At 53.8% G+C, this 13,830-nt stretch overlaps 2 protein-coding genes across 6 annotated transcripts; both read right to left on the bottom strand.

Annotated features, from left to right (window-relative positions):
• Positions 1 to 54: 54 nt before the first annotated feature.
• AOC3 (amine oxidase copper containing 3) lies at positions 55 to 7,171 on the bottom strand. 2 transcript variants are annotated; one of them, XM_082372294.1, is made up of 5 exons: positions 5,676 to 7,171; positions 4,965 to 5,087; positions 3,172 to 3,457; positions 2,624 to 2,753; positions 1,472 to 1,888 (listed from the first exon to the last, which is right to left on the bottom strand). In XM_082372294.1, the coding sequence occupies exons 1-5, from the start codon at positions 6,562 to 6,564 to the stop codon at positions 1,613 to 1,615; spliced, it is 1,704 nt and encodes a 567-aa protein (XP_082228420.1). In that variant the 5' UTR covers positions 6,565 to 7,171; the 3' UTR covers positions 1,472 to 1,612. The 2 variants fall into 2 exon arrangements, with proteins under 2 accessions (XP_082228419.1, XP_082228420.1); XM_082372293.1 differs by having other exon boundaries at positions 55 to 1,888; positions 4,965 to 7,171.
• A 90-nt stretch (positions 7,172 to 7,261) lies between these two features.
• AOC2 (amine oxidase copper containing 2) lies at positions 7,262 to 13,759 on the bottom strand. Of its 4 annotated transcripts, none has more exons than XM_082372296.1 (4): positions 10,859 to 13,759; positions 8,610 to 8,895; positions 8,249 to 8,378; positions 7,262 to 7,909 (listed from the first exon to the last, which is right to left on the bottom strand). In XM_082372296.1, exons 1-4 carry the CDS (start codon positions 12,444 to 12,446, stop codon positions 7,643 to 7,645), a joined length of 2,271 nt encoding a protein of 756 aa, XP_082228422.1. In that variant the 5' UTR covers positions 12,447 to 13,759; the 3' UTR covers positions 7,262 to 7,642. The 4 variants fall into 4 exon arrangements, with proteins under 4 accessions (XP_082228422.1, XP_082228423.1, XP_082228424.1 ...); XM_082372297.1 differs by having other exon boundaries at positions 8,799 to 8,895; XM_082372298.1 differs by having other exon boundaries at positions 7,778 to 7,909; positions 8,162 to 8,378.
• Between the last annotated feature and the right edge of the window lie 71 nt (positions 13,760 to 13,830).

Below are 13,830 nucleotides of genomic sequence, written 5' to 3'. Positions count from 1 at the left end.
CCTACCCCAACCCCTTCCTAAAAGACAAGTCAGTTTAAAAAAAGAAGTCAGGTGTTGTTTGGGCCCATTTATTATTTGAATAATAATAAATGAATAGGTAATACAGTCACATGGTTCAAAATTCAAATGTACAAAAGGGTATATAGTACTAAGTCTCCTCCTTCCTCTGTCTCAACTTCCTGGTTCCCCTCCACAGAGGCAACCAGTGTTACCCGTGTCTTCCGAATATGCATCTATAAGATATGAAAATGTGTATTTATATGATCCTTCCCTGTAAAACACAAATGGAAGTGCCCTATACACATTTCTGTGCCTTTCCTTGTTCATTGGAAGATTATTCCCTATAAAGAGATATAATTAGTTTTACAGCTGTGTAGTATTGCTTTGTAAGGCTGCATCAGAATTTATTTAATCAGTCTTCTAGGGACGACAGTTCTGCTGCTTCCCATCCCTGGCTATTTGTAGAGGGACCCCCAATCCAGACTGCTCCCACCCACCCCTCCACAGGGACAACCTGCCGGGGAGGCTCCACCCCCAGGCCTTGGCTCATTTGCATGCTCACACGTGATTGAACCCCTGGCCCTATGACTGGAGTCCCTGGTCTTCCTGCTTCCCATCCTTGGTGCCCACCCAGCTTCCCATATTGGCTACTGCAGAGCACAGAGGGCACTGGTCACGCACAGACTTGGCACAAAATGCCCACTCCTCATTACCACTGTGCCCGCAAAGCCATCTAAAGTGCTAACTTGAGCTGCTGCTGTCTCCATGACCATCCTCTGCCAGAGAATGCAAGACAGGCCTACACAAATGGGCAGAAAGAACTGTGGGGAAACACATTGTGCCCCAGGACGGGGGGTAGGGGCAGCTCCCAGACACAGGGACACAGACGGGGATTGTCCTCTCAAACTAGATGTCCCTTGCATTTTGAGACTTCCAGAGGTCTAGAACCAGGAGAGGAGACCAGAGGTGAGAAATGAGGGCTGAGTAACATCCCCTCAGGGCTGGGAGGGAAATCCCAGGATTTCATAAGAACAGGTAGGAACAGGAGGAGGCTAGGTAAGAGGGGAGAAAGAAAGAAGGAGGACTAGGATGAGTGGAAACATGGGCCAAAGAGCCCCTTCCAGCTTGATTCCTAGATTCACGGGCCTGGCAGGAACCCTGCCCCAGGGCCTCCTGGCGGTTATCCCCATAGCAGAGCCCCCATCCTCACCTCCCAAGTGAGGACTGAGGAGTCTCAAGAGAAACCTGGGGTGGCTAAGAAGATTTGGGAAACCCAGAAAGCAAAAATAAGAGGAAACAAAACAAAAAACACCAAAAACAGGAGTCTTCTGGAAAGTTTAACCATGACTCCAAGCTCCTGGCTGGCCATTCCTTTCCTCTCTGCAAGAGGAACTTAGTAGGTCTGGGGTCAACAGAGCTGAGAGCCCCCGGTGTCAGGCATCACAGACTCAGGATGCTCCCAGAAGGGAGGGGGAGGGAAGGGAGGACGATGGGAGAAAGAGGACCCCCGGGATGTGAGGAGGGAGAAGACATAGGCTGCCCTGCCCAGTGCCCATCCCCTCCCCTCCCCACACTCCCTGGCCCTGGGGTCCCAACCACATTTCCCATCCACCTAGTTGTGGGAGAAGCCCGCGTGGGAGAAGGCAGGGAGGTGGGGGGCACAGGCCGCAGCCTCGGGGAGGCAAGCCAGGCGGTTGACCTCACAGGTCCCAGCATCCTGGTCCTCCCGGAAGTAGACGGAGTCAGCAGAATCAAAGGAGGGGTCCTGGTCAAAGAAGTTGTAGGGTCGGAGGAAGAAGCCCACGCTGTTCCCCACAGTCACTGTGTTGGGAATGTCCTCTGCATGGGGGATGTGCAGGAAACCGGCTGTCACCCAGGCCACCAAGTCCTAATGGGGGCGAAGAAAGAGGATCATGAGGTCTGGCTTTGCTAAGGACACGTCCGCCTCTCCCAGGATTCACTTTGGCAGCCCACCTTTGCTCGAGAGGATTTTAAGTCTTTAAACATTTTTCCTACTAGTCCAGAAATCAACGCATAAATGGTCAATTTCATATTCGGAGCAACACCTGCCCCCCATCCCAACCTGCACCCTCCATCTCTGACATTCCCCATGACATCACCATCAGCCTACACACCCCCAGAGGAATGATGACACCCACGGGCAACTTCAGCTCCTTTCCCCTGACTCAACGAGAGCTCCCAAACTCTGACAGAAGGAGGATGAGGAGGGAAGATCAGGGTTTGGGAGGCAGAAATTAACTTGGAAATTAATGCTTTAATGGTCAAGCCAGCAACAGAGAAGCTTTAGATATAAGACATGTGGTCTTCCCTGTCACTTCCAGCCCTCCTGAGTCCTGGGGCCCTTAAAGGACTCAGTCCACGACGCTGAGACTTAGAGAGCTGTAGAGTCTTGAGGATAGGCTGGAGCCTCAGCCACTGTCTGCAAATGAACTTCCAGCTTGGGAAGATTCCCTCAGCAGGTAATGATCAGATCCACAAAAGCACAGAAGGCAGGAGTCAGCTCTGTCCTTGAGGAGATGGTTTTCAGGGACCTCCCCGAGAGAAGGTGGGGCTCATCTCTGTGTCCCCGAACCCCTCCCTCAGCCTCCCACAGCCAGCTGACCTCTCCAGCTATGGTCTCATTGTTGATGAAGTCAGCGAAGTCCACGGTGGGGGCCCAGGGGTCATTCTGATTGAAGATGCTGCTGCTGCGGGGCTCTGCCTCCTTCCGCTGGGTCACAGCCAGCTGGTACCTAGAGATGCTCTGGTCAGGCCTCCATGGTCACTAAGCCCATCCTGCTGCCTGATCATCATGGAAGGGAGCTGAGCCCATGGACCTCAGCATTCCCATCTCATTCACACAGTCACTCTGACGCCACCCTGGTGGGTGGCCCAACATCATTCCATGTCCTCCTGTTCATCCCTTGCCATTTCACAACATGCCCCCCCCCCCAAACAGAAAAGACTTTTCTCACCTGGGCTTTAGCCTTCCAAGGGGACCATGTATCCACTGTGGGCCTTTGGATAACCAGGAAATCCTTTTTGAGCTCTTACCTCACTCACTCACCTCGTGTACAGTTTGAACTGAGTTCCCAATTGCCCCTCCCAACACTCCCTTCCCACTCTCATCCCCTCCCCGGCCCCACATGCATACCGCACCCCATCACCCACCTCGCCCAGCTGACGGCTCTCTCCATGGAGCTGTTCTGGGGCAGGGGCTCCCCAGCAAAGCTGACTGTCTGGATGCGGTAGCCCCTCGGGTGCCCCCACTTGTTGCTGTGATTGCTGGCCAGGTACAGGTAGCGAGGGGAGGGACCTCCCAGGGGGAAGGCGGCCTGCTCCTCCGTCTCCAGCAGCTTCCGGGTCACCTGCAGCCTCTGTATCTGGTGCTTGGGGCTCCAGGGTACCGCCGTAGGGACAAAAGCCATGTCCTCAGCCCAGACCCAGTTCTCCAGTCCTGCCAGGGTGAAGCGGAGATGGTGGGGGGAAGGGGGAAAAGGGAGGACTGGTCATGCAGCTGCTCTGCCCCCTCTGGACTCTGTTCCCTATCTGGCTTCAGAGTAGGGGCCAAAGAGAAAGCCAGACTGAGTGTGCCCCCTGCTTCTCTCCCCTCTCCCCAAGATGTCCCAATCTTTCAGCCAAACCTGTTGACCTGTGAAATATTTCTTCAAGGATTTCATTCCTTCATCCTTTCACACTCATTAGTGGAGAGGCCTGTGCTCAGCGCTGGGGACACACTGATGAATGAGACAACGTCCTTACCCTCCTGCTCTCACAGAAGCCCCAGAGAGGCCAAGCCCTGAAGGGACTGTAGTGTGAGAGGAGCACATTCAAGATTGAAGGGTAGAGGAACACAGGTCCAGGCAAGAAGAGAGGCCTTCCTGGGCCACTTTTCAGCCCGGCCTTAGGGGATGTCACCAGCAGAGAGACCACGGCAGGGCGTTCTAAGCAGGGGCAAAACAGGAGCAAAAGCAAAGAAGCGTGACTGTCACATGTGGTGGGACATGGGCAGGTGTGTGGCTTAAGCAGCACAGGGAAGAATGGGAAAGGCAGGCAGTAGCTGTCCTCTGAAGGGAAGGGCCTTGTAGGTCCTTCTGTGGACAGGATCCTATAGGTGATGGGGAAAGTGGGAAGCGTGTAAGGGAGCAGGCTGGCATGGGCTGCTAGGTCCCTCTGAGCGCAGGGTGAACCATGGATCTGAGAGGAAGAAGAGTCGAAGCAGCAAAGAGAGGGCTGGCGCCCACAGGGGACCGGCAGCGGGGCCAAGCGAGGGGTTGGAGATATTTCAGAGGCAGAAAAAAGTCTGGTGATGAACTCAATGTGGGGAACGACAGTGAAATGACCAGGACTCCGAGGCATCATGTAACCCTTGGCTCTCTGTGACCACCAACTGCAGGAACTATCTGGAATATTCCACAGTATCCACTCTACCCCTCACACTTAAATGTATTGTGCCCAGAGATGGAAACTCAGGGAGGAGAAAGGTCCACCTCCCAGGGAAATGTATACCCCGGGGGCGTTCCACGATTGGCCTGCAGGTGCCAGGGACTCTGCAGAATGCAAACAGATCCTCCCCAATACCTACACTGCAGGCTAGACACAGATAAGCTGAAAAGCAAATGGCTGCCTCACTGAAGTGGGACCCATATAAGTGCCAGGGAGGGAAGAGGGCAAAGGGGACCCTTAGCCTGGATCCTGCTTCTTCTCTGAGCTTAGCTGTTTCCCAAGATTTTCTGATGAGGTCATGTGGAGGGTGGGTGGCAGCTCTGCACCCAGCCAATGAGCTACGATCTCAGTAAAATTCAGCAGCTAACTCTCTCCCAACCAGCAAAAGAGGAAGCATGAAACTCCAAAACATATACTCAGATCTTCCTTTCCTGGAAAACTTCCATCAACCCCAAAGCAAATAGAGGCAACCCTTCAGCCCCCTATCCGGGATCCTGGCCTCCGCCAGGATGTCTTACCTCCCACGTCCAGATCCACCTTGAAGTGGGCACTGTGGGTGTGGACCGTGCCCAGCGTGTGCTTCCCAACCTGGTTTCCATATCTTCGGGCAGCACCAAAGAGGAACGCTGAGCTGATGTAGCCTGTGGCATGGAATTTGACTTCGATGGCCCCATTGGGGTGGAAGACCATATCCCACACGTAGTCATAGTTGAGCAAGGTCGACACAGATCTGAAGACCAGCACTGTCTCCACAAGGCCCCCAAAATAGTGGGAATGAAAATCTGAGTGGTGTCGCCTCAGGGGCAGGCCCTGGTTCTGCTCAAACACACAAAAGGCATCATGTAGTGTCTTGGGGGCTTGGGACTCCAAAAGGACGTGCCAGTCCACGTAGGTGGCCAGATAGGGGCAGTCCACCCCACGGGTCAGGGGCGTGGAGTACTTGCCCATGCCAAAGCTGCCGTCCATATAGTGGGTCAGCATTGCTGCTGGGGAATTTCCACCATAGACAGCCAAGGCCTCCTGGAGGCTGATCTCGTAAGCCAGCCGTTCTCCCTGGAATCGGATGTCAAAGATCCTTGGGCCACTGAAAGCTCCGAGGCCAAAAGAGAAAGTCCACAGTGAGGAGGCCACTTGACTCCCCTGGACACTGAAGCGGGGGCCCTGGGGATGGAACTGCAGAGGGGGAGCCGGACCCGGAGGCGCCTGGGACTTCAGGGACCAGGACCCACCTGTGCCGTTGTCTGGGATCACCACCACGTTCACCAGGCCGGCCTCAAACTGCTCCTCCAGATGGGCCAGACTCTCATAGTAGCGGCCTTGAAAGAACACCTTCTGGATGGTCCAGCGAGCAGGGTCCAGAGCCTTGTGGTCTACCAGAAGCTCCAAGCCTATGGGGTGCAGGAAGAACCCAGCCCCTGAGATGTTGTAGTAGAGGCCAAACCAGGTGGCCCTGTCCCCTGATTGCAAGCCACGGGGGACTGTGGTCATGGTCACCAGGTTCCCTCCTTGGTGCTTGTAGAAGCAGCAGTGGTGGAGGAGACCAGCAGCCTGGGGCAGCTCTCTGTTGAAGATCATCTGGTCTATGTCCAGGTACTCTCGCATGAGCACGGGGCGTCGGTGATAGGGCAGGAGGCCCCCGTGACGCTCCACAGTCACATCCCGCAGGTAGGAGGGGTGCGGCAGCGGCCCCACCAGCAGCTCAGTCACATTGGGCTGGGCTTGTCCACCAAAGAAGACGATGGCCAGTGCCTCCCGGGCAGGCGGGGGGCTCCCCCTGTCCAGGTGGGCCAGGGCTGCAGCCTTGGGGGGCAGCTCCAGCTCTACCGAGAAGATGCAGTTGTCTGAGGGTCTGGCTTGAGCTGCATCCACCAGGCCTGGCCCCAGCTTCTGGGTCAGAAAGCCCATCACAGCCGTCAGCTCTTCTCGGCTCAGGTCTGCAAACAGCTGGCTCTGGCCAAGGTGTGTCCAGGGCTGGGCACTTGGTGATACGGAGGGGCAGAGGGGAGGCAGGCTGTGTTCACCACCATCTCCTCCCCTGCCAGCTAGTAAGACACACACCAGGGCAAAGATGGTGATGACAGCCAGAGCGAGGAGCACCAGGGTGGTCTTCTGGTTCATTGTCCCATGAACATAGAGACAGAGGATTGAACCAAAGTGGAGACTTGTATTCTCAGGCCAGCAGAAGAGGGTCTCTTTTGCTCCCTGTACTGGTGGCTCCTAGACTCTGGCTGAGGTTCTCAGTATTCCGACGCAATGGAGACTGAGGATGGGAAGAGCATGGGAAGGCTGGGGAGGGGGGCGGAGCGGGCTGGGGTTGGGAGGCGGGCCTAAGGCAGGGCAGCAGTGATTTCCACAGACCTTACATGGCTTTGTGTTCCAGGCTCCAACTCACATTCTGCTCTCTGGGTCAGGGTTGCAACAGGGGAGAGCTGGGGTAGGAGGAAGGGGTGGTGGGGATTTCAAACTAATGCAGCTGACCAGCCTGAGCACAGACATGCACTGACATGCGCAGAAACGCTGGGGAGGAGGCAGCCCCTCTTTCCCCTCCGCCCCACTTCTTTCCCCTCCACCCCACTTCTTTCCCCAGCGCCCATTTCTCAGGGCCAGATGTTCCCTTTCCTGCAACTTGGAACTATTGTCCTCCTTCCAAGGAAACCCCACCCCCAGCCCTTCAGCTTCCCAAGCAGCACTTCTTGGCCAGGTCTGTCCCCCTTGCCCCCTCTCCTCCATGGCTAATTTCCTTGGCCAGCGTCCTTAATATTATCTGGGGGATTCTAGATACTTCAAAAGTCAAAGAGAAGAAATTCAAGTAAAAGTCTTGTAATACTTTTTATTATAAATTACACACACCATCAGTTTTTACAAAATTCTATCTATTCTTCCATTTCAATGCACATGCATTAAAGAAATGTCTGGTATAACATTCACCAAATGTGAATGTTAGCTGTTTCTGAGTGGTAGAATTTGTGGTGTTTTTGCTTGAGTATTTTAATAACAACGCCATTTGTATAAATTCATCATTTTTAAAAAATGAACTGGAAATAAGAATTAACCAAAGGATATATGGGGGTTTATGTGGTAGGAGGTGGTTTCCCAAGGGTCGAGTGTCAGGGGAGCAGAAAGTGGGAACAGAGAGGAAGGTACATGTCTCGGCACCCCCTCTCTGCCCAACCCATGTCCCACCACACACTCAGCGCTACAAGTCTTGGTAAGAGAAAGGGGGCAGGTCCGGCACACAGGCCGCCAGGTGGGGGATGCAGGCCACATGATTGACACTGCAGAGCCCAGCATCCTGGCCCTTCTCAAAGTAGACGCTGCCAGGGGAGAAGATGGAGGGGTCCTCATCAAAGAAGTTATAGGGTCGGAGCAAGAAGCCAACTCTGTTCCCCAGAGTCACTGTGTTGGGGACATCCTCAGCGTGGGGGATGTGCAGGAAGCTGGCTGTAACCCAAGCCACCAGGTCCTGCAGGAAGAGGAAGAGCTGGAGACTTTGGAGGCGAGACCCAGAGAACCCCCCCCCCCTCAGCCACAATCCCCAATCTCCAGTCTCAGCCCTGCTTCCACCTCTGCCCAGCCACAGGCCCAAATAACAGGCGTGGTAATCCACGTGAGAAGCTGTAGGGTGGTCCCAGGGCTAATCTCACCCCCAGGAGGGATGACCCATGCTGGTCATCAGGGAACTCCCTGGCCCCTAATCGAAGAACTGGAAACCTACCATTCCCTCCATCCTACAGCCAGGGGCCGGGCAGCCAAGATACCAGGCTTAGGGGAGCTCCTTTCCTCTGCCCCTAGGGCTACCAACCTCTCCTAAGAGGGTCTCATTGTTGATGAAGTCAGCAAAGGCCGTAGTAGGTGTCCAGATGTCATTCTGGTAATAGATGCTGCTGCTCTGTGACTCCTCCTCCTTCCTCCGGGTCACCACAAGCTGGTATCTGACCAGGAATGTTGTAGGAAGGTGGTGTCAGAAAACGTCAAGGGCCTTTACCAGCCCAGAAGTCCTTTGGATCAGATTCTGTGTGAGACCATTCCCGTCCCATATCTACTTGGATCTGAGAAGAGGTCCAGGGGTGAATGATCGAGGTTAGTGAGTTGGGGTCTTCAAGAGCTGGGATGGGGAGGGGACCAGTCCTTCCCTACCACCCAGTGCCGGGGGCCCTCCTCACCTCCCCCAGCTGAGGGCCCTCTCCATGTCGCTGTCCAGGGGCATGTGTATGCCAAGAGGGCTGTGGATCTGGATTCGGTACCCGCGCTGGTGACCCCAGGAATTAGTCTGGTTGCTAGCCAAGTAAAGGTAGCGGGGAAGGGGGTTCCCCAAGAAAAAAGCTGTCAGGTCCTCCCTTCCCAGGACCTGCCGAGTCAGCTGTGGGCGCTGCAGTTGGTGCTCCGGACTCCAAGGGGCTGCCACAGGTTTAAACACCACGTCTTCAGCTACCACCCAGTTTTTCAGCCCTGCCAGGGTGAGGGGAGGGAGAGGAGTTCCACAGCAGGTGAGACAGGTCCCTTGTTTTCTCCGTGATGCCCCCTGCACTGGCCTGACTAAGGGCAGCAGAGCTCATCAGAGAGCACTCTGCGCTGGGAGCCGGGTCTGGACTTGAAGGCTAGCCCGCCTTCTTTGAACCTGCCCTGTCCAACAGTTACCACCGGTCACAAGTGACTCTTTCAATTTAAAAACTCAGTTCCTCAGTCACACTAGCTACATTCCAAGTGCTCAATAGCTGCACGTGGCTAGTGGCTAACATATTGGACAAGGCAGACATACAACATTCCATCATTGCAGAAAGTTCTATTGGCACTGGTCTACCCAATAGACTTTGGACCAATTATTTGCTTCTCTGATTTCTCACTTGGTGAATAGCTACAATGTGCATAAGAAAAGCTGTTCTGTGGCTGAGCTCTATAAATGGAAAAGCACACACAGGTGGCTAATAACATTCTTCTAACTATGAAAGGGATATTTGTCTTGGAGAAGCCGGCTGGAAAAACCCAATCCCCTTCCGTGGTGCCCTGCATCCTCCTCCTGGCTCTGAGACTTTGATTTTTTTCTCAATATGGCAGGTACCACTTTGTCTTTTTTACAAAGGAAGTAGATTTATATCTTTAAATTGTCTGGGAGATCCCTGGAACACTTATACTCTTTCTGCAGGTTCGGACTGTTAGTTCCTTTTGGCATGACTCATATGAATGTGCTGGCACACAGGGAACTCTCCTGAAGCCAGTGCCCCTGCCGGTTGTCCTGTGTGCAGGGGCCTGACACAGCCTCTCTGGCCCACAGCACCAGCCTGTGCTGCACGCTGGTCCAATAAATGCTATTTGATTTTATGTCCTAAGACAAGGCTCTTCAATGCCAAAATGCTGGAAAGAAAACTTTAAATCAGAAAATAGTCATATTCCAAATATGTCAAAGAATAACCTAGTTAAAATGCATGATTTAAAATAGCATTTCAATCATGCTGTTTTCTTAGCTCTCTCCCCTCCACCCGCACAGCGCACACACACAGAGGCACACACACGCCATCTTTATACTCAAGAGAATATGGAAATGTTTCACAAGAAATATGCTGAGTTACAGTGCATTATACTTGGGCAGCCACTTCCTGACCCATCTCCCCCCACCCTCCTTAGTTTCCGTAACTGTAAAATGGAGAGGGTCTGATGGATTCCTAATTTTCTTTCTGGGCCTAATAGTCTAACTTGATAAGTTAATTATTTTCTGTCCTGGACAAAAATCTGTCAGGAGCTTTAAGTCCCCTTTGTGCTTAGAGCCCTACTTGAGAAATCCCTTTCTACACTTGCAGCAAGCCTATTGCATGCCTGCCATGTCACCAGAGCCCACTATGATGACATGTGCTGGCAGGAATGGGATGGTCCTCCCCAGGAGGCGGATGGGGCCCCTGTCTTGTATCCTCAGTTGTCTGAAATCCTGTGGAGCAGCCCCCAGCTAGCACCTCCTTTTCTCAGGCCCCAGGACCACCTCCACTCTGAGAAGCTCTTTAGACAGACTACTCCCTATCTCTGTTCAGGCCCCTGCTTTCCCCACCTCCACTGACTCTCAGAATTAGGAAGAACTCAGAGCCCCGACTCCAGCCGTGTCCAGCCTCAGACAGGCCAGGCAAGTTCACCACCCACAGACAGGATAAGGCAGCCAGCTAGTACAGCGCAGCCATTACGTTTGGTTTCACAATTGCAGCGGGTCAGAGGGGCTGGGCGGGGGAGCCCTCTCTACCTTTTGCCAAATACCCAGTAAGCCCAGTATTTAGGCTGACTGCAGTTGAATACACTCAGATCAGTCCCTGTTGTTACCACAATAAATTGTGGTGCTGGAATGCCACCCTTGCCTCTTCTGGCTTGATGTGCGGGTCTCCCTTCCCTCTGGCCCACCCCAACTCTCAATCCTCATTCCCTGGGCACTCACCTGCCACATCCAGGTCCAGCTTGAAGTGGAAGGCATGCGTGTGCACCGCCCCCAGCACTTGCTCCCCAACGCGGTTCCCAAAGAGGAGGCTCTCCTCGCCCCCGCTCAGGAAAGCTGTGTTGATGTAGCCCGTGGCATGGACCCGCCCTTCAAGCGCCCCATTTGGGTGCAATACAAAGTCCCAAATGTAGTCATAGTTGCCTACAGAGGACACAGACCTGACTACAAGGGCCGAGCCAGCCAAACCACCATAGAAATGACTCTGAAGGTGATTGTGGTGCCTGCGGAGGGGTAGTCCCTGGGCCTCCTCAAACACACACACAGCCCCCGGGAGCAGCTGGACTGCCCCTTTGCCCACTAACACGTGGATGTCCACCATGGTAGACTGATAGGGGCAGTCCACTCCCCGCACCAAGCCCCGGCTGTGAAGGCCAAGTCCATAGCTGCTATCCAGGTATCGGGTCATCATTGTCTTGGGTGAATCGGCACCATAGATAGACACACACTCCTGGACACTGACTTCGTAGGCCACTCGCTCACCCTTGAACCGAACATCAAAAATCCTCATGCCACTGAACACCCCATGGCCAAAGGTAAACGTCCAAAGGGAGGACGCCACTAGGTTCCCTTGCACACTGTACCGGGAGCCCTGAGGTGAGAACTGAAGAGGGGGAAGAGGACCTGGGGAGACCCGCGATCGCAGCGATGAGGCCCCAACTGGCAGGGGTAGAGGAACTCTAACCACTTCCAGCTGGCCAGCCTTAAACTCCCATTCCAACTGACCCAAGTCTGCATAGTAGCGCCCAAGGTAGAAGACCTGCTGGACAGCCCAGCGGGCAGGGTCCAGGGCCCTGTGGTCCAGCAGTAGCTCGAGCCCCACAGGGTGAAGGAAAATCCCAACACCTGAGATGTTATGGTAGAGGGCTATCCAGGTAGCACGGTCCCCTGAGCGCAAGCCACGAGGGGTGGCGTGCAGAGCTGCCAAAGTGGAGCCACTGTAGTTGAAGACAGAAGCCAGGAAGACTGGTGCCTTGGGGAGCTCCATCTCTTTCAAATGCTTCCACATCTGGGCAGACTCAGTTCCCAGCACGGGGCGTCGGTGATAGGGCAGGGGGCCCCCGTGACGCTCCACAGTCACATCCCGCAGGTAGGAGGGGTGCGGCAGCGGCCCCACTACCAGCTCAGTCACATTGGGCTGGGGTTGTCCACCAAAGAAAACGATGGCCAGTGCTTCCCGGGCAGGCGGGGGGCTCCCCCTGTCCAGGTAGGCCAGGGCTGCAGCCTTGGGGGGCAGCTGCAGCTCCACTGAGAAGACACAGTTGTCGAAGGGGTGGGCCTGAGCTGCATCCACCAGGCCTGGCCCCAGCTTCTGGGTCAGAAAGCTCATCACAGCCGTCAGCTCTTCTCGGCTCAGGTCTGCAAACAGCTGGCTCTGGCCAGGGTGTGTCCAGGGCTGGGCACTGTAGGATACAGAGGGGCAGCGGGGAGGCTGGCTGGAGCTACCTTGGCTGGTCAGCAAGACATAGGCCAGGGCAAAGACGGTAATAAGGGACAGTGCCAGGAACACGAGGACTACCTTGAGATTCATGGTGAACGCCGAGAGCCGAAATGAGAGTCCCACCAGCTGCTCCTTCAAGTTACTGACATCAAGTCAGGGTTTATATTCAGTAGGATGGATTGGAACAGTGAAAACTCCACCCTGTGGGCTGGACGGGAAATTTCTGACCTTGATTTATATAATTCTGCTCCAATTTTCTGTTCTGTGGTTTGGCTCAAGGTACCACTTCCACGTGCATAGCCTCTCCCCATCCCTGAACTCCTCCCGGCAGCACGGTCAGTACCCACTACCGATCTCCATCATTTAGACCAGATTAGAGGGCATTTGTATATACACTAAACTCTACCTTCCACCCAGAATGGGTCTGAGGAAGAATGCAAATCTCAGACACCCAATCAAGCCCCATGTACTATATGCAACCACTCTAACTATCCACTTTCCTACCTCCTGGCAGGCACTCCCCCCACCCCAGTATTTCCAGGATCCACTGACCAGTTCAGCAGTAAGCACTGTGTTCTGCCAGATGCCTAAGACCAAGCCCTTGATCTGTAGTCTCAGGCCTCTACCATCTAATCGGTGAGAAAGGAGTGGTGAAGGCCTGGGCGCAGCAGTCAGATTTGTACACCAATCGCAGGTCCCTAAGCTGTGTGACCTGAGGGGAGTTACTTATCATAAGTCTCAGTGTCCTCACCTATAAAGAAGGGATAAAACTACCCTAGAGATTCATGGAGAGTAAATGCGATCAGGCATGTAAAGTGCTTAACAGTCTGACGCGGGGTAGGCATTCAAAAATTGTCAGCTACTCGTACTGATCTCTGAAACAGAATTGAGCAGATGTTCCTCCGTTGTTCAAGACCTTAAATCTTTTTTTGCAGAGACAACAGATACCAGATCATTGGATACCAAAATGCTACTCTGCAAGGTGGAAGTTAAGGAAACTTTATTTCAGAGGGAGCTAAGGTCCTAGATAGCCCTCCAATTCATTTGAAAACCAAAAACCAGAAGTCCCTGGCATCTCCGCAAGAAACTTAAGACATTATTCAGATGGAACTTTTAGTATAGAGCAAAGAAAATGACGGGGTCGGGTGTGCCTTGAACCAGGTAATTCCCCACACACGGAACTAGAGCAGCCTCTACTGGCAGTTCATGGGTATCACTGGGGAAGGAAGGAAGGAAGGAAGGAAGGAAGGAAGGAAGGAAGGAGCTGGGATCTTGTGAGGGTAGAAGGCAGCTTAGGTTTGGGAAGAGCTAACTTTCATTTAATTCAGACTGAAGACAAATGAAGGACCCACCCTTGCCTCTTGGTAGGCAGAAGCCTCAGCCTTTCCATTATTCCAGAGAAAAGAGGCAGCTCAGTTGGTATAAAGACACCCAACAGGGTGGCTGGAGGTATATGCGGAGGTGGGTGTCCCAA

Source organism: Balaenoptera borealis, assembly GCF_965194805.1.
Source record: "Balaenoptera borealis genome assembly, chromosome: 20".
NCBI classification, from domain to species: domain Eukaryota; kingdom Metazoa; phylum Chordata; class Mammalia; order Artiodactyla; family Balaenopteridae; genus Balaenoptera; species Balaenoptera borealis.
The sequence above is the reverse complement of the archived record's forward strand: the minus strand, read 5'-3'. Positions and strand labels throughout refer to the sequence as shown.